The sequence below is a fragment of the Rhinoraja longicauda genome, chromosome 21 (assembly GCF_053455715.1).
Source record: "Rhinoraja longicauda isolate Sanriku21f chromosome 21, sRhiLon1.1, whole genome shotgun sequence".
Lineage (NCBI taxonomy): Eukaryota > Metazoa > Chordata > Chondrichthyes > Rajiformes > Arhynchobatidae > Rhinoraja > Rhinoraja longicauda.
In genome coordinates, this window is record NC_135973.1 from 17619247 (window position 1) to 17642546 (window position 23300).

At 42.2% G+C, this 23300-nt stretch overlaps 1 protein-coding gene across 4 annotated transcripts in view; it reads left to right on the forward strand.

The window, feature by feature from the left end:
- The first annotated feature begins 247 nt into the window (after positions 1-247).
- Positions 248-23300, forward strand: part of grid2ipb (glutamate receptor, ionotropic, delta 2 (Grid2) interacting protein, b) — a 75401-nt gene continuing 52348 nt past the window's right edge. For 2 of the 4 annotated variants that reach the window (XM_078417888.1, XM_078417889.1), the window contains exons 1-3: positions 248-461; positions 3892-4478; positions 11544-11698. In XM_078417888.1, the coding sequence (XP_078274014.1) occupies positions 347-461; positions 3892-4478; positions 11544-11698 (857 nt within the window). In that variant the 5' untranslated portion in view covers positions 248-346. Of the gene's footprint in view, positions 462-3891; positions 4479-11543; positions 11699-16045; positions 16338-23300 lie in introns of those variants that run through there. The other 2 variants (XM_078417891.1, XM_078417890.1) reach the window with 2 other exon arrangements.

The window sequence follows — 23300 nt, forward strand, 5'->3', positions numbered from 1 at the left end:
TGAGTGGTGTTCCGTCTCTTCACGTGTGTCTTTGTGTTTTCTGGGCACTGAACAGCTCCCCTTGCATCAGGAATGAATTGAAATGGAAACGTGTTCTCATTCTGCAGGAGGCTGGACATTTTCCTGCGCATCAGAGTTTCAGTAAACGAGAAATGTGTGAGTCTGATGCAAAAGAGAATCAACCGCATGAGGAGGACAGTGGAATCAGTATCATAGACTGATAAGAGGATTCTCTGCTTTGAAAAATGATATTATAAAACATTTTTAAAGCAATTAGGGTGAATTTAAACATAGCACCTTTACTTTACTGTTTAACCAAAATGAGCATATTTGAGCATATGTGACCATGGCTAAGAGGGAAAGTATTGTGAGCCGGATGAAGAGACTGCTCAGAAGTCGAAGGTCCAGACATGTCTTAAATCAAGGCCCGAGTGATTTGCCGTCTTCACAAGAAGATTTCTGTAAGTGTCTCACTAGTGTGAACTGTTTTGCAAATCTGATGATTTACATTTCCATAGCAACCATGCCTGGTGGCAATAAATCATTGACTGATGCAAACTTTGTGACTGCAGCAGATAATATAAGGTTTGGGGTGAAAATATGATATGTAATCGATAAAATACGACTGTATGCTTCATTCAGAAAATACTGGAAATTCTCAAATACATTGCACCTCAAGGGGGAAGGCTATGGGATTGCGATTTGCTCACATGTTGAGCTTCCGTCTGTCAGTTTATTTTGCTTCATCAGGCTGGGATCAAAGATTGTGGGAGGCAAGATCAATCAATGTTAAACCTGAATCTGTTTAGTCATGTGAAGTGCATGGAGCATTGCGAGGGAAAACAATTGTTGGCTGTAACTCAGATCTGTTTTGATAATAATGCAAATTAATATGCACAAAGGCATAAGTTTATTTTTTCTGCTTAATGAGGGAATATAGTTATTGGGAATGCTTATAACTTAGGTTTACAATACTTCTCTCTCATTATTTTAATTTTACTGTCATCTGCTTGGAAATGGATTTAAATGCTTTTGATAGAATTGCAAGGACCAAGGAACAATGATGCATGTAATACCTTCAAGGCATCGTGGATAATTAGGTTGACCATTTTAATCAAAAGTTCACATTTCCAGTCATATTTATCTTTGAGATTGAGAACGATTTGGGATGCATGAAAATGTATTACATTTTAAACTTAAATCAATGTGCAGGTAGACTGGTCTATTTGCATCCACATAAATGTTGATACCTACCTTCGCAAATTTTGGAGCATCATTCTAAAAGATGGTTTGTGACTCTCTTGTCTCTTCTCTTTCATTAAGTGTGAAGTGTATGGCAGGCTTTGACTGCCATGTCACTTTAATTCTTCCATAACATCATGAACTCTTAACACATGCAGCTATAATTGCAAAGAGGCTTATACAATTGCTTTTTCTTATATAATGATATAAGGCAGTAGAATTTTAGGTATAGATGTGAATTTCTTAAAATAGTGTCAAATAAATCTTCTTGTAGGATTTGCTGCACATATTCTATTTAAAGCTTTTCCCTTTGGGAAACCAATAATGGTGTGTAAGAACTAAATACGAAGCTTCACAGCTTTTGAAAACCATAACTGCTGCATATATTAAACAAACTAACTATGGTTATGATTGCTGCATGGGTGCATAGTCATGAGGGTACGTTGTTTTGAATTTTCATAAAGTAAGGCTCACTCATTATCTGGTTGGTTGTTGGTTGGGAGGTGCTGTGAAAAGGCAGTGCATATTATGCATGGTGGGTGGGGTGTTAATTAAGTAATTGCCAGAAGGAGTGGTGTTTCTTGAGTGTTGTTAGAGGTTCACACATCCAAGGAAGTGAAAGGTATTTCATCATACTCCTGATTTGATTTAGATTCAGGTTTATATTCAGATTGATTTATCTTTATATACACCAGAGTACAATAAATTTCCTCGTTCTCATTAAGCTAAAAGTTCACAGTATCACATTAAATAAGACATGGTAATAATAAATACAATAAATGCAATGATCAGTGCAGAAAAGCATGATGTTGCAAAGATTGTAATGCTTTGACTTGAGCTTTGCATTTATCTTCTTGCACATTCTCCATTTTAATGGCTTCACAATTGGCAGCCCTGCCTTGAGCAACTAAAGTCTTAAATTCTGGAAATTCTTTCCTAAACCCTGCCGACTCTTATCCTACTTTCCTACTTTAATGTGTTCTTTTCAAAACCTAGCTCTTTTAACTTTTTATTTTCTAGCTTATCTAGATTTTATGAGGTTCAATATCAAATTGTGTTTGTTTATTCTTCTGTTACCGATCCCAGGCCAATTTTACTATTTTCAAGGTGCAATTTAAATGCAAGGCATTATTACTGATTACGCCCAAGGGAATACAAAATGGTCTGTTATAAGCAAAAAGATGATAGTAATTGACCTTTTCCAATTGTTCACATTTTCATTGGACATAAACCATGGTACAAACCTTATGGGAAGGATTCCCAAAGGGAAGTACTATGTCAAGGATTGGACACAACCAATGGTCTTCAGCATATTCCCTTGTGCCTAAATTGCATTGTAGGTAGAGATGGTTTTAAGGTGAGGGGAAAAAGATTTAATAGGAATTTAAGGAGCAACTTCTTTATACAAAGGTGGTAGGTATATCGAACAAGCTGCCGGAGGAGGTAGTTCAGGTAGATACTACCACAATGTTTAAAAAACATTTGGATAGTTTAGGAATTGAAGGCATTCGGCCAATCGCAGGCAGGTGAGACTATTGTAGATGGGCACATTGGTCGCCGTGGGTGAGTTGGGCTGAAGGGCCTGTTTCCACGCTGTGTGGCACTATGACTCAATAACTCAATGAATTGTAAGGTTCACTTTTTCACGTAGTCAAATGTTGATGCAATAAGCTGAGGGCTTCCACTGTTTGGACCATAAGACCATACGAGATAGGAGCATAATGAGGCTAATTGGCCCATCGAGTCTACTTGGCCATTCAATAATGACTGATCTATTTTTCCCTCTTAACTCCATCCTCCTGCCTTCTTCCTGTAACCTTTGACACCCTTACTAATCAAGAGACTATCAATCTCTGCTTTGAAAATACCCAATCTTTTGGCCTCCGCTGCCATCTGTGGCAATGAATTCCACAGATTCACCACCCTGTTGCTAAAGAAATTCCTCTCAACTCCATTCCAAAGGTGCTTACCTTCATTCTGAGGCTGTGGTGCAGCAGTTGCAAATTTTATGGGGTTGGGGAAATATACAAAAACATGTTAACATTAAAAGGAGGATCTTTTAGAGCCTTAATGACATAGAGACATACAGAAACATAGAGACATATAACATGGGCACAGACTCTTCAGAGTTATCCTGACTATCAACCACCCTTTAACACTATTCCTACATTAATCCAATTTTATATTCTTCCCACATTCTCTTCAAGATTTTACCACTCACCTACAAATAAGGAACAACTTACAGCAGCCAATTAACCTATCGCCCACATGCTGTTTCTGTATGTGAGGAAACACATATCCGCATCTGGAAAACATTTGAATGGCACTTTGAAGAACAGATAAGTTGCGACCCTTGACCAGGTCAATGTTTCTCCATGAAACTATAATAATAAAACATTATTGAGCCTTAACTTATTGATCCTTACAAATTGGCTGTCTGCGTCTTTCATTCCTATTAATGGCACTTCAGAAGTTATTCTCTACCCTGGTGCTTTTTGAAAGGGATTTGGAAGGTGCTATACTTTCTTATAATATTTATTTTTTTGCAAGCAGTTTCTTATGAAGTTGCTTCCTGTGTCCAGGATTTCAAGTTGATTGAAAGAGCCTTGATTACATCAGTGTCTAAAGTTACCTTATTTCTCATTCCAGTTGCCACAATGCCAAGTCACAATGAAGGATGGCCAGAGGAGTTTGGATTTCGGATTATTGGGAATGGACCCTGTTTCATCATCTCTGCCCAAGAGGGCAGCAGTGCCTATGTTGCTGGTCTGCAACCAGGAGACCAAATTCTGGAGATTGAGGGACAAGATGTGTCATCCATGAACTGTGATGCTTTAGTAAATCTAGCTAAACATTGTAAAACTGTTCCTCCAAGTATTGGGGTGGTGTCTCGTATTGAGCAGCTAGATCTCTTGCCGGCAGCTGATGGAAGATTTGGATTCAACCTGAGTGGTGACAGCCCGTTGCAGATTGAGAATTGTCTTCCAGATTCCCCGGCGGCTGAGCTTGGGCTCAAAACTGGGGACTATGTTCTGGAGGTTAACGGAGTCCCAGTGAAACACTATGACACTGCTGCTGCCATGATAAAGGCTAATCATGGAAAACCATTGAAGCTGGGAGTCTTGTGCTTTGGAAGGAGACATAAGCGGGTTAGCAGCAGTATCCGAGAGTATGTCCAAAACGCTGACGCAGTGCACCAGGAAAGAAAATATAAAGCCTTGGAATTCAGAACAAAGGTAGGATATTTATTCACAAAATGCTGGAGTAACTCAGCAGGTCAGGCAGCATCTCGGGAGAGAAGGAATGGGTGACGTTTCGGGTCGAGACCCTTCTTCAGACTGATGTCAGGGGGGCGGGACAAAGGAAGGATATAGGTGGAGACAGGAAGATAGAGGGAGATCTGGGAAGGAGGAGGGGAAGGGAGGGACAGAGGAACTATCTAAAGTAGGATATTACCTACCAAGTAGAATTCCCTGTTCACAAAAACAAGCCATTCTTTGTAAAATATGAGTTAGGATCTGAGATTCATCCAATCAGAGCGAATGATATTGATGGACTTTATCAGAGAAAGCTTTACTGTTAAATTATCAATATATTCTGCACATTTTCAGTTAAGATTTTCATACCAGTAGAAACATTCTTCCTTGGGGTCTGGTCTCTATTGAATTGGATAGCATAGAATATCTCCTCAAGAATCTTATTTTAAGTGAGGATTACAGTTCGGAACATATAGAATCCACATAGTTAAACCTGTCAGCTCTCATGCATTTTAATTGAGATTTAGGTTTTCGTTTATAATTGCAATTTATTTTAACATGACTTACCCTCTAAAACATTTGATTCAGAGAACGCTGGCTCCAACTCTGGGTGAAGAGAGTTATTTTATAGGGACACGTTACATTACTGCAGGGTGGAATTAACATCCTGGTGAATTAGACATGCAGTTTTAAAAGGTTTGGGGGAGTTTACAGGTGAGAATTAAAAAAATGGCTGAGGCATATTGTAACTTTCTTCACTGTAGAAAATACAATGGATCTAAACAGGAATGCAACAAAAATAATCAAGGGTCTGATGTGGAGATGAACTTATTAACACGAGAGATAAATTGCTGTAAAAATTAAGAGAAAGTTACTTCCTGGATATGATTGCTGTATGCAAGGCTTATGATTATGAGAAATGGCTATAGTGTATTTATTCACAAAATGCTGGAGTAACATAGCAGGTCAGGCAGCATCTCCGGAGAGAAGGAATGGGTGACGTTTCGGGTCGAGACCCTTCTTCAGACTGATGTCAGGGGGGCGGAACAAAGGAAGGATATAGGTGGAGACAGGAAGATAGAGGGAGATCTGGGAAGGGGGAGGGGAAGAGAGGGACCGACGAACTAGGTAAAGTTTGAGAAGTCGATGTTCATACCACTGGGCTGTAAGCTGCCCAGGCGAAATATGAGGTGCTGTTCCTCCAATTTCCAGTGGGCCTCACTATGGCACTGGAGGAGGCCCATGACAGAAAGGTCAGACTGGGAATGGGAGGGGGAGTTGAAGTGCTCGGCCACCGGGAGATCAGTTTGGCCAACGCGGACCGAGCGCAGGTGTTGAGCGAAGCGATCGCCGAGCCTGCGTTTGGTTTCGCCGATGTAAATAAGTTGACATCTGGAGCAGCGGATGCAATAGATGAGGTTGGAGGAGGTGCAGGTGAACCTCAGTCTCACGTGGAAAGACTGTTTGGGTCCTGGGATGGAGTTGAGGGGGGAGGTAAAGGGACAGGTGTTGCATCTCGTGCGGTTGCAGGGGAAAGTGCCCGGGGATGGGGTGGTTTGGGTAGGAAGGGACGAGTGGACCAGGGAGTTACGGAGTGAACGGTTTGTGCGGAACGCAGAAAGGGGAGGGGATGGGAAGATATAGCCAGTGGTGGGGTCCCGTTGTAGGTGACGGAAATGTTGGCGGATGATTTGTTGGATCCGCTGGCTGATGGGGTGAAAGGTGAGAACGAGGGGGATTCTGTCCTTGTTACGAGTGGGGGGAGGGGGAGCAAGAGCGGAGCTGCGGGATGTAGAAGAGACCCTAGTGAGAGCCTCATCTATAATGGAAGAGGGGAAGCCCCGTTTCCTGAAGAATGAGGACATCTCTGACGCCCTAGTGTGAAACACCTCATCCCGGGCGCAGATGCGGCATAGACGGAGGAATCTGGAGTAGCGGATAGACTTTTTGCAGGAGACCGGGTGGGAAGAAGTGTAGTCCAGATAGCTGTGCGAGTCAGTGGATTTATAATAGATGTCAGTCACTTGTCTGGATCCGACATCTCCCTCCCGTTTCTGGACTCCGACATCTCCCTCCTGTTTCTGGACTCCGACATCTCCCTCCTGTTTCTGGACTCGGACATCTCCCTCCCGTTTCTGGACTCCGACATCTCCCTCCCGTTTCTGGGCAATTTCCATCCTGCCCTTAAATATACCTGGACTATCTCCGACATCTCCCTCCCGTTTTGGACCTCACCATCTCCATCACAGTAGTGGGGAAGGGAAAGATGGAAAAGAGGTGGTGGCAAAATAAATCGTAGTTGGTGGCAGTTGGATACAGGTGAAGAGGGTTTTGATTGGTAGATGAGTGGATACAGGCTAGAGATGAAAAGGTGGCAAAAGGAGACAAAAAGGAGTCAAAAGTGTGCTGATAAGAAGAGAAAAGGTTTGAAAGAGGAGTGAAATGTAAAGTCAGTGGGAAGTATATAAAAGGAAGGGGATGGGGGGAGGGGGGAAAGGAAAAGTGGGTTGGGATAATGGGCGTGCACCAGGGTCAGGAAAGAGGGGGGTTGGGGAAGAAAAAAGAATGGGGTGGGGTGTTACCTAAAATGGAGAATTCAAAGTTCATACATTAGGTTGAATGCTACCCAAGCGGAATGTGAAGTGCTATTCTTCGAGTTTGTTAGCTATCCAAGTGGAATCAAACTTGGACCTCAACAGCTCTTCCTGGTGAGACAGAGGTTCACATGTACCTCCTCTAATTTCATTTATTACATTTGATGTTCTGATGAGGACTCCTTTATATCGGCGAGACCAAGTGCAGGCTACGTGACCGTTTCGCCAAACACTTGTGCTCAGTATACCTAGGCCTGCTGATCTCCAGGTAGCTAACCATTTTGGCCTCCCATTCCCACACCAACCTTTGGTCCTGGGTTTCCTCTTTTGCCAGAGTGAGGCCACACGGACACTGGAGGAACTGCACCTCTTATTCCGCTTGCGTACCTTACAACCTTCAGCTATGAACATTGAATTCTCCCTTTGGGTAACACCCCAGCCCATTATTTTTCATTCCTCCCCCCCTCTTTCCTATCTCTGGAGCACACCCAATTTCCCACATTCCCAACCCCCTTTACCTTTTGCCCTGACCCCTTCCACCTACATCCTTCCCTCTGATCGAGATGAGAAAACATTTCTTCACACAAAAATGGTGAGTCTGTGGAATTCTCTGCCACAGAAGGTAGTTGAGGCCAGTTCATTGGCTATATTTAAGAGAGAGTTAGATGTGGCCCATGTGGCTAAAGGGATCAGGGGGTATGGAGAGAAGGCAGGTACAGGTTACTGAGCTGGATGATCAGCCATGATCATATTGCTCGAAGGGCCGAATGGCCTACTCCTGCACCTATTTTCTATGTTTCTATGTTTACATTTCACTCCTCTTTCAAACCCCTTCTCACCTTATCAACACCCTTTTGTCTCCTTGTCTCCTCTTTTGTCTCCTTTAGAGTTCCTTTTTCTCATTCTGCCAATCAAAACCCCTCACCTGCATCCATCATTCACTTGTTAGGCTTTGTACCGTCCCCACGTCTTTTCCAAATTTCTCTTCCACAGTACCATTAGTCTGAGGAAGGGACCCAAACCGAAATGTTGCCTATTCAGAACGACTGCCTGACCTGCTGAGTTACAATCTTTTTACACTGTAGAGTTACTCCAGCACATTATGTCATACGCTGAGTGGCTAAGGTGAATTGGCCACGTTGCCAATTGAAGGGTTGCCATGTTAAATAAGCCCTCTTATGATTGAAAGTAAAATATTAGCAAGGACCGATGATTGGTTGGAGGATGAAACTCAAATAATAAAAATGGTAAAACCAGTGGGGTGTCATCGCGATCAGTACTGTGCCCTCAGCCTAGTTAGATGAAAAGACAATATAACATATGTGAGTTTTCTGATGTACAAAGAGGGAAAGTGAACTGTGAAGAGTATGCAAAGTCTGCAATGGACAAGTTGAGCAAGTGAGAATGAAGGGGTGGATGAGGTACAATATGGGAGATATGAGAAAGCATTGAAAAAAATTGGATATAAAAATAAAGAAATAGTACTTTTAAACAATGAGGAACTTGTTACTATTGATGGTTAGAAGGATTTGAACGTACTGTTTCTGAGGCAAAACCGAGGTATACTCTGACCTTATTCAGAGTCACAAAACAGTCACATGCTATCTCCCCCCAACAGCTAACACATTGTTTGATATGGGCAACGTACACAATGTCACTATTTGCTACCAATACATTGTGAAATGGCAAAGACTTTTGGATTTCCCTGCTTGTGGAGTTTAGCACAAAAATGCTTAAAATGCTCTCAACTAATCAGATCTTTTCCAAAACTGCACTGATTTTCAAACTTCTCTACTGTAACCAAGAAAAAACAGATGAATTGAACATGAACAATGTATTTATGAGTCATTCTCACCTCAAAATATCCTACAAATATTATGTTTTGTTATATGAGGTATGTGTGAGTTTTTTTAAAGATGCACTCTGATCTTATAAAACAAACTTCATGTATGTAGATTGTAAAACCTTCTGAAATATATTTCAAAATATAATGGATTTTTATTTTATTTTTGAGGTATTTATGATGTTTATTGTTTGTCCTTCAACAAATTCTTTGCTCCAATCTATATTGTGCGAGATATTTTTTTTCTTGCTTAAAAAATAGTTCCACTGTAGGTTGCAGCCAGAGGCTCGTGAAATGATCATTGGCACATGCTGTTATGATCATGCATTAGGATGCTCTAGAATTTCTAGGCCAGTGTTTTCTTTCCCCTTTCTGGCTTCCTTTCTTTGAGATATCTTTGAAGTAATTAGCTCAGTTTGCCTAATGACATTATATCTAGTGGGTACCAGGCACCCTTGTGGATTGATGCCAGATAGTATAACATATTGGACAAGAATAAGTAATCACTGTAAAGATTATTTTGTCTTTCTGGGAAACTTTCATCTAGATCAGCCTTTGTCAGTAAACTCTCAGATAGACCCCACAACAACTATCGTTTTACAGTTTGTTATAGAAAGAGTTGTAATTTACCTGTAATAAACTGTAATACATCCGTATGTAACAAACTATGCTATTCTCATAGAGAAACTTTGATATATCCAAGCCATCTCCCAGATACATGGCACTGCAATTCCTCTCCAAATCTACAGTGATACCACCGAGATATTCTACCAGCAAGTAGGGCAGGAGTTGGTTGAGAATGCCACTGCTCATCTGCTTATCGTGTCAATTTTATGCCATTGACGAGGTGCCTCTAAGATAATGTGCAGAGTGAAGTTCCTACTACTTGCAGCAGCTTAAAGAGCAGGCAATCATTGTCATAAAAAGTACAAAGTAACAGTGGGAGTTTAGCCTTTAACTGTGGCTGAATTGGTAACATTTCCACTTCTGTTAGAAAGATTGGCACAAGCATTTTGAGTGATGATCTAGTACAGGGGCGTCCAAACTTTTCAGCATGAGGGCCACATTATATATTTGGCACATTTTTGCAGGCCGTAGGAAAAAAATAAAGAAATGTCAGTTTTATAAATTTAATGAGGTTTATATGGCAACAAATAAATAATATTCAATTTTTTAAAAGAGCTTGAAATATTGGAATATATATACCGTAGGTATACAATTATTTATAAAACAGAAAAAATACAGTGGGCATGTAGACAGTATAGAAATATCATATGATGTAATGGCGGAGTGACCACGGGTGTAAGTTTGGAAACTGCTGAGATTGGCCCTGAAGACTGGAGAACCGAGGAGGGGGGAGCCGCTGGCGACGATGGACACAATGAGTGGGCCAGTAGGAGAGGGGTCCAGCATCTGCAAGGTCGGCTGCAGAAGGCGTTTCCCCCGGGACACACAGGCGGTCGGTCGGGCAAGGAGAGGGATGTTGATCGACGGCCCGAGGCAGTCGAGGGCAATGGAGGAGGCCCTGCAGCAGCCTGGGGCTCGCCTGGATCGGGAGAAGCTCCAGTACATCCAGTGCGCGGACCCGACTTTGGACTTTTGTAAACGGCGGCAAAATATGGTGGTGACTCACGCACGTGTGATCAGCGCTAAAATAATTCTACTGTACAGTGCACATGTGACAATAAACCACTATTCAGAAAAGGGCCGCTAAACCAAAAATTCCCACGCTTCTACAGAACCCGCAGCACGGAATGTGTTAAGAGCTTGCTGCGGGCCGGATAAAATCCCGTGGCGGGCTGGATGTGGCCCGTGGGCCACAGTTTGGAGACCGCTGATCTAGTACGATACTCACTGAATTCTGCACTGTCAGTGGTACTGATTTTCAAAATAAGATGTTAAACCATTTCTACTATCTCATGTTGGTGTAGAAGATCCCATGGCACTATTTTGTAAAAGAGCCGGGGACATATCTGGTTAATTTATTCTCTCAAACAGCATTTCTAAAGCAGATTAAAGCTGGTTATTATCCACTGTTTCTATAACTTCCCCCACAAAATGGGCTGCCGCATTACTTCCATTGCAGCAGTGATCACACTTCAAAAGTAACCACCCGGCTGCTTTGAATATTCTGAGAGGCACATATGGTTAATGTATAAATGCAAGTCTTTCTTTCCCATACATATTAGACTGAATTGATTCACAACTCTTTCTAGATATGGTTCCTGGGAAGAAGAGAAAGATTAACGTAAAATGCAGCACAAACCCTTGTAAATTTTGAAAACAAGTTGAAAAAACCCAGTTCTGTCAACCTGCAAGCAGTATCTGATGTAATTTGTTCATCTCAGGAAATTAATGAATAATTCCAGCAAGTTATTGTGGAGAGGGTAGTGGCAGAAGGATTCCTGCTCATTTCCTTTTGCTGACTTGCCATCCTTTTTACTTTTGACCAGGAAGACAACAGACAGGTGCATGTGCTATGTTAGAATGTGGGAGCGATATTCCTTTTTTACCCCCTAAGAGTTGCATCTGTTGTGTTTCTCACTGCTCCTCCGTTGGCCTGAATTCTAACACCATGTTAAACCAATGTTTTTGATTTCAATGCAGATTGACACAGCACTTGGGGAGCAACCTGAAGTAAAAGAGAAGCTGTTCACCCTCCTGAAGCAGTATGCAGCTGAGCGTAAGGTTGACTATTTGGCCTATGCACTTCCCATGATTTTGAGCACTGAGGAACATCAGCAGCTCATTGACGACATCAGGTAGGAACAATGGAAGAAATAAATTGCTCTTGGTATGAGAGATTCACAACAGAGCTGTATCCCAACATAGGGTTCATATAATTCAATAGTAACTGAATACCCACTTGTTCCTTTCAGTTTACTGTCTCCTCCCATGACATCTGCTGCATCTGATGACGAGGGAGCAAAACAAGTGTTTTAAATACCCATACCCAATCAGCCCAATTGTCCCCTTTCCTCTTCTACTCTGCACTTGATAGAGTCTGCATCAACCACCCACTTAGCATTCTGATGGCTGACCTAAAGTTGAAAGACATTACGAAAGAGGGGGGGGGGGGGGGGGTCTGTAGCAGATGTTCAATGATGGTGGTCTTTGCCTTGGTGAGGCCTTCCGCATTCAGCTGCAGCAGGGTGATGCCATCCAGTTCGACATCTGTAGGTGCCCACCCTAAGAAGGGTGCATGCTCTGGGTTGGCGCCAAGCTGCAGCGACTGAGGTTGCATTTGGGCTATAAGCTGTTTTTTTCTGCTTCTGCTGTCTCCGTTTGTTGTCGTTCGCCTGACTGGGGTCAGTTGACAGGGCTCGCCACGAAGAGATCAACAACATGAGACGGATCTCCTGCCGGTGCTCGCAGGTATCACACCCGCCGAGCTTTGCAGAGAGTTCTTCACTCATAGGCTGGCGTGCAAGGCCCCATTGGACGGCAAACATCCTTTGCACCACCTCGCCCAGGATTCACTGCAACTGGGACCTGAACGCTTGTCATCTCGTCACCCTTTCTCCCGTCATGCAGCGACCCTCTGTGGCTCCTGTTTCAACATACTAGGAGCATGGAGAACCATCTGGGAACAGACATCGCAACCTCCTCAATTCACTGTTGCACCGAGAATTGATTTGGTTTTCAGGTGTAGGCATCTGATTGGTGGTTGGGGGTGCAGCGTGATTGGGAATGTGATCTGAAGTGGGAGATCAATGGTTGTGGTGGATTGGTAGGTTCAAACTGGCAGATTGGTGGGAAGTGGACTGATGGGATCAGGGATAGAAGTGCTGAATGGTGTGGGGTTCCTCCAGGGTAGGATGGGAATGAAGGCCCCTGAAGACACCCTTACTTTAACTGAGATGGAACTGATTTGTTCGTTCGCCTGAGGTCTGTGGCTGTACTTAGTCAGACCCTGGAGATTTCCCCACCTTAATGTGCTTTAAAACCACCAGTATCTCCCCTTTGATAATCGGTATATAATTTAAGACATCACACTCCCATGCCTTACTTCCTTAGCTTACATGATCTTCTCAGTAAAAACAGATGAGAAGTATTCAGTTAATATCTCCTTCATCTCTTGTGATTCTACACAAAGGCCGCCATGCAGATTATTAAGCTGACTTACTCTTTCCTAGGCCATCCTTTTATAGACAATAGATAATAGACAATAGGTGCAGGAGGAGGCCATTTGGCCCTTTGAGCCAGCACCGCCATTCAATGTGATCATGGCTGATCATTCTCAATCAGTACCCCGTTCCTGCCTTCTCCCCATACCCCCTGACTCCACTATCCTTAAGAGCTTTATCCAGTTCTCTCGTGAATGCATTCAGAGAATTGGCCTCCACTGCCTTCTGAGGCAGAGAATTCCACAGATTCACAACTCTCTGACTGAAAAAGTTTTTCCTCATCTCAGTTCTAAATGGCCTACCCCTTATTCTTAAACTGTGGCCCCTTGTTCTGGACTCCCCCAACATTGGGAACATGTTTCCTGCCTCTAATGTGTCCAACCCCTTAATAATCTTATACGTTTCGATAAGATCTCCTCTCATCCTTCTAAATTCCAGTGTATACAAGCCTAGTCGATCCAGTCTTTCAACATATGATAGTCCCGCCATTCCGGGAATTAACCTAGTAAACCTACGCTGCACGCCCTCAATAGCAAGAATATCCTTCCTCAAATTTGGAGACCATAACTGCACACAGTACTCCAGGTGCGGTCTCATTTGGGCCCTGTACAACTGCAGAAGGACCTCTTTGCTCCTATACTCAACTCCCCTTGTTATGAAGGCCAACATTCCATTGGCTTTCTTCACTGCCTGCTGTACCTGCATGCTTCCTTTCAGTGACTGATGCACTAGGACACCCAGATCTCATTGTACGTCCCCTGTTCCTAACTTGACACCATTCAGATAATACTCTACCTACCTATTCTTACCACCATATACTTTTATCCTTAGTATATCGGTAGAATCTCTTGCGATTTTCCTTTACCTTGCCTGTCAGCTCCGGTTGTTGGAGGAAATTGAGTCACAATGTTTGAAATCAAATCAGTTGTTTGTCAGTCATAGCATAAGATGTTTTCACAATGATGCATGCTGTACAGAAGAGTGATTTAAAAGGCCATTTTAAACCTCCATGTCTTAAGGCAGCAACCTCCCATGAATGATTCTGAGCCCTGCTCCCACTGGCTACAGAAATGGTGCATGTGATGCACAATAGTTAACCTACAAACCCACATATCTTTGAGATATGGGAGGAAACTGGATCATCTCGAGGAAACCAAAGGGTTAGCAGGGAAATGCTCAGCAGATCAGACAGCAACTTGAGAGAGAAACGTTAATGTTTCAGGTCAATGTCCATTTAGGTCAGAAAAAAGATTATCGACCTGAAACATTAATTCTCTTTTTCTCTCCGCAGATGCTGCTGACCTACTGAGTGTCTTTTAAAAATTTTAGTTTCTCTTCCAGTATCATTTTGCCTCGTATGCACCTCAGTCTTTTTCTAGGCATCTCTCTCAATTACTTGTGCGTGTTTGTGTGTATTCTGTTAGCTACCTGAGGTCATCTCTAATTTTTTCTTAATGTAACTCTGTCATTGTATTGCCCCTTTGGCCTCTTTTGTTTCGGCATGTTATTTGTGCCAGTCTTTTTTTTCATGCCTTGCTGCTTATTTTTCTTCCTGTTTGTTAATGTTCATTGCCTCATTAGTTCTCTCCAACGTGAGAAAAAAGGAATTATGCTCTGCCAGTGTTGGATCTGTCTTTCCTTATACTCTGACAATTTTCTTGAACACTGCATATTCTGTGTGTTTTCACTGCCCTACATTTGAAAAATATCCTTGGGCTCATCCTGTGGATCAGTTTGTGTCCACTGTCAGGCTGAGTTGACCTTTCCAGATCCTCATCAGCTTTCTATTACTCACTTTTAATTTCTCAACATATTTTAATTCCAATATTTTCACAACCCATTTGTCACTTAATTTCCAGGCTGGGAGGTGGAAGATTGTGTAACAGGCTGCAGCCCCAGGAGGTCTGCAGTGCAAGTTGGTTGTATGGCACTAATGATCACAACTCTGAAAGGAGCTTCAAAAAAACTCCATGCATAATGAGCAGCCTTGATTGTGTGTAATTGTAGGATTCAACTTTTCTTCTTTCACATCATTTGCCATTGAATAATCTTTCAGGCAAGCATTGGTCTGAACACAGTGACTTTAACAATTAATTGATCTTCACTTTGTCAAGCTCAAAGCTACTGGTGATTTTGTACTTTCATCAGTGAGGCAAGATTTTGCCTGCTAACAGTTGAGCTGAACAGTACATCCACACTGCCACCAGAAGATACCTACAGCTGCTTGGCCAGACCCTTGTGCTGCCAGATGGTTCAGCTTCCAATATCCTTTAGCTGATAGCTCCACACTATTGATAGAATTCGAGGCTGCAGGTTTATGGGTTCTGCATAGTTGAAATATCCTCAGATTGATTTAATATATCACCAGTGCAGCCTCATCCATGAACATACTGACAATATCTTCAGCAAAAAAAAAAATCAATCTTCTCAGGCTTCAGTCAGAAAAAAATTGGCTAGGACAGGTTTAATTATTAGAGGGCCATCATATCTGAGGTTGGGTTGGACTGAGCCACAAGTACTGGAACCGCGAACCTTACAGCATGAGAGAACCTTGTTCGATTCTGATCTCGGGCAATGTCTGTTGAAGTTTACACGTTTTCCCTGTGACCTGTGATTTTGACCCTGGTGCTCCGATTTCCTACCACATCCCAAAGACGTTCGGTTTGGTAGGTTGATTAGCCTCTGTAAAAGTGTCCCTAGTGTGCAGGGAGTGGATGAGAAAGTCGGATAACGTAGACCTAGTGTGAACGGATGAACAAAGTTCGGCATGGAGTCGGTGGGCCGAAAGGTCGGTTTACATAGTTTCTCGGAAAAAAAAGAGTATGCTATTCAGGAGGGACCTTCTGATTTTCACAGCTCCCTCTTCCACACAACGCTGTCAGCATTAACAAGATCAATTGCGCCACCATCCAACACAGCGAGTTCTCTAACACTGTGAGCCAGCGTGCTACTTACTGTTCCTGTGAAAACTGGGTCTGCCAGAGAGAGAGAGAGAGAGAGAGAGAGAGAGAATCAAGAAACAAGTGTGTTGCAGGAGCTGTTTACGGCTCTGGTGCTGAAGGAAAGACTGGAGGAGGAGGGATCAGTGGTACTGCGCTTTACATCGGAGAAACGTGCCGTGAGCAGCCGACTGCACCGTGAAGCTTCTTCATCTCGGGGTGTGCGCCTTATTCATTGGGATGAAATGTTTGCCCGACTGCTGTACAAGGTGTGTGCTGCGTACTGAAGACGTTTGAGAAATGGGGAAAGCCAGAAATTTGTCACGGCACTTTCGGTATGAATCTTAAGTTGTTGCAGAAGCACGAGCTCGGCTGGATTCTGTAAACTACTCCGGGATTCAGCGATGAGGTCCCGCTCGAAAACGTTAAGAGGAGAAGGAGCCGATTTCTGATTAATTTCTTTTTGTGCCGCGGAGTGAAGCTGATGAAGTAAATTTAAAAAAAACCAACTCTTGCTGAGTTGCCGCTTTCGGAAAGAGAGAGAGATGAGGCAAGAGGAGGGTTTTCTATTTGTATGGAGCAGGCGGCGTGGCAGGGCGATAATTGAATGTTGTGCCTTCACCCTCTAATATTGTTCCGTGAATGAGGAGAACGCTGTTTTCCTTGTTATCACCGGACTTTGATTTCGAGGTACTCTTCTCTAGTGCTGGTCAGCCATATGCTTTGGATAAACAACCCAACACTGAAATACTCACCCAATAGTCCTCCTTTTCTAAACCTATCACGAGTACTAACTATTCTGACAAAATAATTTAATCATAGTTTTATAATCCTCCCTGTGTCAGATGGACTATCAGCTGTACCTCGTGCAGTGTACAGTTTAACCCCTGTCTTGCTGGACGACCAGGAGTCATCTGCAGTTACAGCGAATGAGCCTTTCACTGCTAAAAGCACTCAATTACCAAAAGCACAAGATCATTACCGTGCTGAACATAAGAGTCTGAATAGCGAGAAGTTATTTCCCTGCTTGTCTACACGGCAACCGTTTTAGCCGCACATTGAAACGTACCGCTTTGCAGGTACATACACTTTAGAGAATGAGCAGATCACGCTGACTTTTGATGAATGGTTCCGATGGGAACCGTGGGCATCCAGCCGCCGAAACCGAAGTAAATGCCGGACTTGTGGTCGGAACTTGCAGCCGGACGGAACTCAGCGGCGGCGCTCGGTGTTGCTCAGATTCCGCAGCGTTAAGCTGGGCATCCTTCTGTTGGATTCCGTGCTATGCCAAATCACACAGGATTCAAGACCACATTGATTTCTGTGAGGAAGAATAGGACAAAATAGGCGTGGGGGATGTTGTTAGTTTATTTTGAAGTTATTTTGTTTTAATATTTGTAATTATCTGCATTTTGTGCTTTAGTTGCCTATTAGTTTTTAAAATTATTTTAAAAAAATATTGACTCGTTGAATATTATATGTTTCGGTATCTCAGAGATATTCACAATGTTTTTTTTAACATCAGTTACAACTTTTATAGCTGGTGAACTAGGGGCGGGGCTTTGCTGACTATCTTATCACATGTTGTCAGTGGCTGCAGTCGGTCCAGCTGAGGCCCTGTTCCGCCCACACTGTGCCGGACTCCTGCTCTTGGAGACCCAGTGCACCCCGTCTAGCTAGGTAGAGGCGTGAGTGGATCAGGTTGCTACACAATGCAGCATATTACATAATTCTTAACGTCTAGTCACACGGTGAGCATTCTTACCCGCTAAATAAAAAATAAAAATAATTTCTTATTATATTGCCAATAGTCCTTACTTTTTTTTTTAAACGTGTTACAATGAAAAGGTGAATTTGCTCATGAACTTTCCACGTCTATTTTTATAATTGCTTTTTACTGAAGCCAAGCAATTACTGCCAAATCCCCCACCCATGACTAAAGCTGTACACATTAATTAAATGACACATTTAATAGACAGATAATTATCACAGTGTGAGGCCACAGGTACCTTAATTTGGGTTAAATCTAGAGGTGTCATTAATATCTATTCATTCTGGTTGATTGAAGTTTTGGAAGTGATCTACTGCTAATTAAGGGCAGGTTATAATGTTAATAAGCAGGGGATTTCAATATTATTACACAAGATTAACAGCAAGACTCGTTAAGAGATGTTTGAAAGTATGATTCAGGTTGTACTGAGAAGGTTTTTGTGATCTCTGATTATCTGTGATTTTTATGAGGGTAATCTCTCCATCTCTCCAAAACAGGCCATAAACAAGACCTGACAATCTGTTCAGTATATCGAACAAATGATTCCCATTATAGCTGTTAAGAATATAAGATTCTCATTTTGCTTTGTAAGATTTTGCCTTCCTTGGTGTAGACTGAGTGACACAAGCCTAGAAGTCATGGTGAATGAGTAATTATTGGAAAACTAGTGCTCATCTGGAGGACCAAATGATACTGTGGCTGCAGGCTACTAGACATGACAAACAGTAGAGTACAGGGAGAGATCAGAATTCAGCACGTATACTACAGATAAAGTTCCCCTCAGGGCAGCACAGGTGATATTCTTCAGTTAATTGCCATCTTTATTCAGTTGATTTTGCAATTATCCATGATCTTTGGTACAGTGTAGGCCAGTGTTCTTCAATCCAAGACTGTGAGCCAGTGGGGGCACCTAACAGCCCTGAGCATGGCGAGGAGACAAGGGTTGGAGCAGGTCAGAAATATGTGCCAGTGTGCAGATGGAGTGAGGGAGAATGGGGTCGCAGCACAAACCGAGCACGGGGAATGGAATCAGGTGTACTGTGGAGTCTCGAGCATGGCCGGGATTGGGAGTTGGAGATCAGAGCCAACAGAGAACATCGGAGGCCAAAAATGGAGCTCAGGAACTAGGGGCTGGGGTTGGGTTGGGGGGGGGGGGGGTGATATTCTTAGCCCCAGAGGGACAGACAAGCACACATAAAATTTTGCTGAGGAGAACAAACAGCATATTTGCAAGCTGTCATTATGAAGACTTAAAGGGATATGAGAAGCTGAATGAATGTGGAATGCATCAATTTGGTGCACCCTGTAAATTACTTTGTTAGACTGTGAGAGATTGCGGAATATAATGATGAGCTTTGTGATCAAGGGTGTGCTGCTGCACAAAAGTCTGCCGGGTGGATGTTTCCCTGAATTAAGGAGCTGAGGACCGATGTACAATTTGAGAATAAGTGATAGGCTCTTTAAGACTGAGATGAGTAGCAATCTCTTTAGGATGGAGAATTCAGTCAACTGGAGGGCTGTGAATGCTTATTCATTAGATTTATTCACCAGTACCTTACCAGTCACAGTCTCCCATATTGAGAACCATCTGTTTACTCTCTTTCTTTGATTTGTCCAATGGCCAACTCTTACTCAGATAGGAGAATGGAGTTAAGATGGGAAAGTAAATCAGCCATGATTGAATGACAGAATTGACTCGATGGGCTGAATGACCTAATTATACTCCTAAGTCATGGTCTTACTCCATTTCAGTATCGTATCCACAGTTCTATATTTCCTAACCATGTTGGCTAATTTCTTATTTGACACCTTATTGAAAGCCTTCCTGAAAGTCCTCACCCATTCTACTAGTCACAGCTTCAAGCAAATCCAATAGATTAGTCAAATGTGATTTTGATTTCATAAATCCACATTGATAGACCCTTTAGGTCATATCAATCTGGGAGGAAATTGGAATATCTGGAGGAAACACACCATCGCAGGGAAAATGGTGCAAACTCCATACAGACAGTTTGTCTCGCTCAAACCTTCATTCCTATTGTTTTAATCACTATCAGTTCACCACATTTATTCATCACTGCCAAGCACTAGCACAGTGGATTTGCTCTTTTCCATTGTGGACAGTCTTTGTGTATCAATATTTCCTGTTCCTGCTTACAATACTTGATATGTATGCGCATAACATCATTGTTGAAAAGCCCACAAACCTCATAGCTTGGCTGCATTCAATTGTGTATGAACTAATTAACCTGTGCTTGGTAAGCTATGCTTTATTAGTTGTCAGACATTGAGGCTGTTCTTAAAATTATTAACCAGGATTTTGCAAAGTTTCACTTTCAATTATGTGATATTTCTAATAAGGTATCCTCAAATATTTAAGGAGCGTCTTAAATTTTATGCTGACTGGCACAAAACCTCTGGATTTTAAAAAGTTCCTTCATGAAATATGAACATCACTGGAAAGGTTATGATTCATTATTTATCCTAACAGACTGGAGTATTGAGAGCTACTGAGATAGGCTGTGATCTAACCTGTGGTGCAGCTTTAAATCTGTGGAGAATCTATTTTCAGGTATTCCTGTTATTTGGCATCAGAGTTGGAAATACCTTCTCTGAGTCGTATTGCTCCGTCGGAACGACTTCTCCTCAGTGAGGTCCCTTGGATGACTGACACTTACCAAAGAGTAATGAAGTTAACGCTGAGTTAATTTTGTCTTTTTTGTATGCACTCATCAATCATTCATATTAGATTCAATCTTCAAGTGAAACCAGAATTTGACTTTTTATGAAAGCATAAATTGACGAGGCATGTTCTTTAGATAGAAACAAGTAGATTAGTGAATTCAACCATCATCATTGTTTTATATATTTATTTAATACAAAATAATCAAATTGGGACTATTTTTTTGCATTCGGTCTCATTTCAACATATGGTTTTTAGTTCACCAAGAACTGCATGATTCTAAGTCTGATTCAAAATAAAATGAAAGATTGTATAGCAACTTTCACAATCTACTGTCGCCCCAAAAACCACAAAATAATTTTGAACTTTACACCAATGCAGAAAACAATGTAGGAAAATGCAGGAAATGGGAACGCATTTGTGACTAGGTTCCACAATGGTATAATGACCAGATAATAACAAGGGCAGTGCAGCATTTGTGTGCACTGTGCAATTGGAATTCTATGTGTAAGGCAGGGAGATGGGAGTCACTAGAAAAATGCTGGGAACATTAGCAGGTTTTATATTGGAGACCCTGTTTCAGAACTGGGAGAGAAAAGTAGCTTGAAGTTGCAGAGAGGGAAGCATAGGACAAAGGGATATCTCTGACAGGGTGAGACCAGGATTATTGTGGAGATGAGCTATGGATGAAATCATCTGGTTGATAGATTAATAAGAGTTGAAGGGAGAACATGTACAAAGAAACATAACAGTGATGACAGGTAGAGACAGAAAACACTAACAGAGGAATGAATAAACTGCAAAATGCAGAGCTCTTAGAAATGTCCAGCAGATCAAGGTGTGCTAATGAAGAGGGATAAACTTCACCAATAATGCAATTGGATTATTTCCAATGAACCTGAGGAAAAGAACTTCCATTCGGGTATTTGTAGCCTTTCTAATTTGATATAGAATTCTTCATCTTCAGGGAACCCATTCTCTATGCTTGTATCAGAACCAGCCGGTTCTGCTGTGGATCATCCATCTACAATATTGTCTCTTTTACTTTCTTTCCACTGGTATTGCCTGATCTGTTGGGCACTTCCCACTGCTCTGAATTTCACAGCCTTTATGTTTCTTTGTTCCCAATTTCATTTTTAATGTCTCTGTACTCAAGTTCTCTTCCTCTAACTTCCATCATTAAACTATTAATCAGACAGCTTCTTCAACAGCGCATCACTACGTCAACACTGGCCTTACCCTATTAGAGATATTTATTTATCTTTTCCATCCCTCTTTCATCCTCTTTGTATCTTAATAGAGACATGTTTACTCTTTCCCTGTTCTGACGATGAACCTTTGATCTGAAATGTTAACAATGTTGCAGATATGGGCAAGAGATTACCTTTGTCTTAACCATATACAGAGAGATCACGAAAGGGGAGGGAGGTGTCAGAGATAGTCCAGGTGAATTTGAAGGCAGGATGGTAGTTGTGGTGGTGAATGAAATCGAAAAGTTCTGCACGGGTGCAAGAGGCAGCCCCAATGCTGCTGTCAATGTATCGGAGAAAAAGTTGGGGGATGGGGCCAGTGTACAATTACAAGGATTGTTCGATGTAACTGACAAAAAGGCAGGTATCGGTGGGGTGCATGCCAGAGTCCATGGCTACAGCTTTAACATGGAGAAAGTGAGAGGAGTCAAAAGAGAAGTTGTTGAGGGTGAGAAAAGGTTCTGCCAGGTGGAGGAGATCACTACTAGAGGGGAATTGATTGGGTCTCTGTTCAAGAAAGACCCAGAGGTCTTTGAGACCTTCCTAGAGGTGGATGGAGGTCGATGGAGGTATAAAGGACCTGGATGTCCATAGTAAAGATGAGGCAATGGAGGCCTAATGTCTGCAATGAGGGAATCAGATTGTATCCTAGATTATGGAAGCACCATTCAGAAGCCCAATAACCGAGGGGAAGAAACTGTTCCTGAGTCTGGTGGTACGTGCTTTCAAGCGTCTGAATCTCCTGTCTGTGGAGAGAAGAAGGAATGGCCGGATTGGGAAAAGTCTTAGATTATGTTGGCTGCTTTCCCAAAGCAGTGTGAAGTGTAGATTGAGTCAATTGTGAGGAGTCTGGTCTGTGTGATGGACTGGACTACATCCATAACTCTCTGCAATTTCTTGCGGTCTTGGGCAGAACTGTTCACAAATCAATTTGTGATGCAACCTATGCTTTCTATGGTGCATCTGCAAAAGTTTTAAGAGTCATTGCAGACATGTTGAATTTCCTCACTTTCCTGAGGAAGCAGAAGCATTGGTGTGTCTTTTTAGCGATGGCTTCAATGTGGTTGGTCCATGACAGATCATTGGTAATATTTACACCAAGGAACTTGAAGCTCTTTACCAATTTCCACTTCGTCACCATTGATGCTGATTCGGGCAAGTACTCCATCACACTTCCTGAAGTCGATAACTAGTTCCTTTGTCTTGCAACTTGTATTTGCAACAGGCATGCTATTATTACAGACCAGGCATCCTTTAAATTATGCCACTCTGTAGAAAACTATGTAGAACGTCTTCAGTTCCCAGTGCATTCCACGTTTTCAGAGAACTGCAAAAAACTGTAGAGAATTTGTTACACACCTCAATAGATTGAAATAATTGTTCTTGAAGAGCATCTAGAAAATGAGAGGTTTTCTCTGCATAAAATCAGTTCAGTGGCACATGCAGCCAAAACGATCCGTTGAATCAACTGCCTCCTTTTGTACAATCATGATGGTCACATCAGTAAATCGGTCCTAGTTTTTCCATATGCATTTTATATTGAAATTGAGAATGTGTATTCTGGTAGGTCAGACCATCACTGCACTGTTTATTA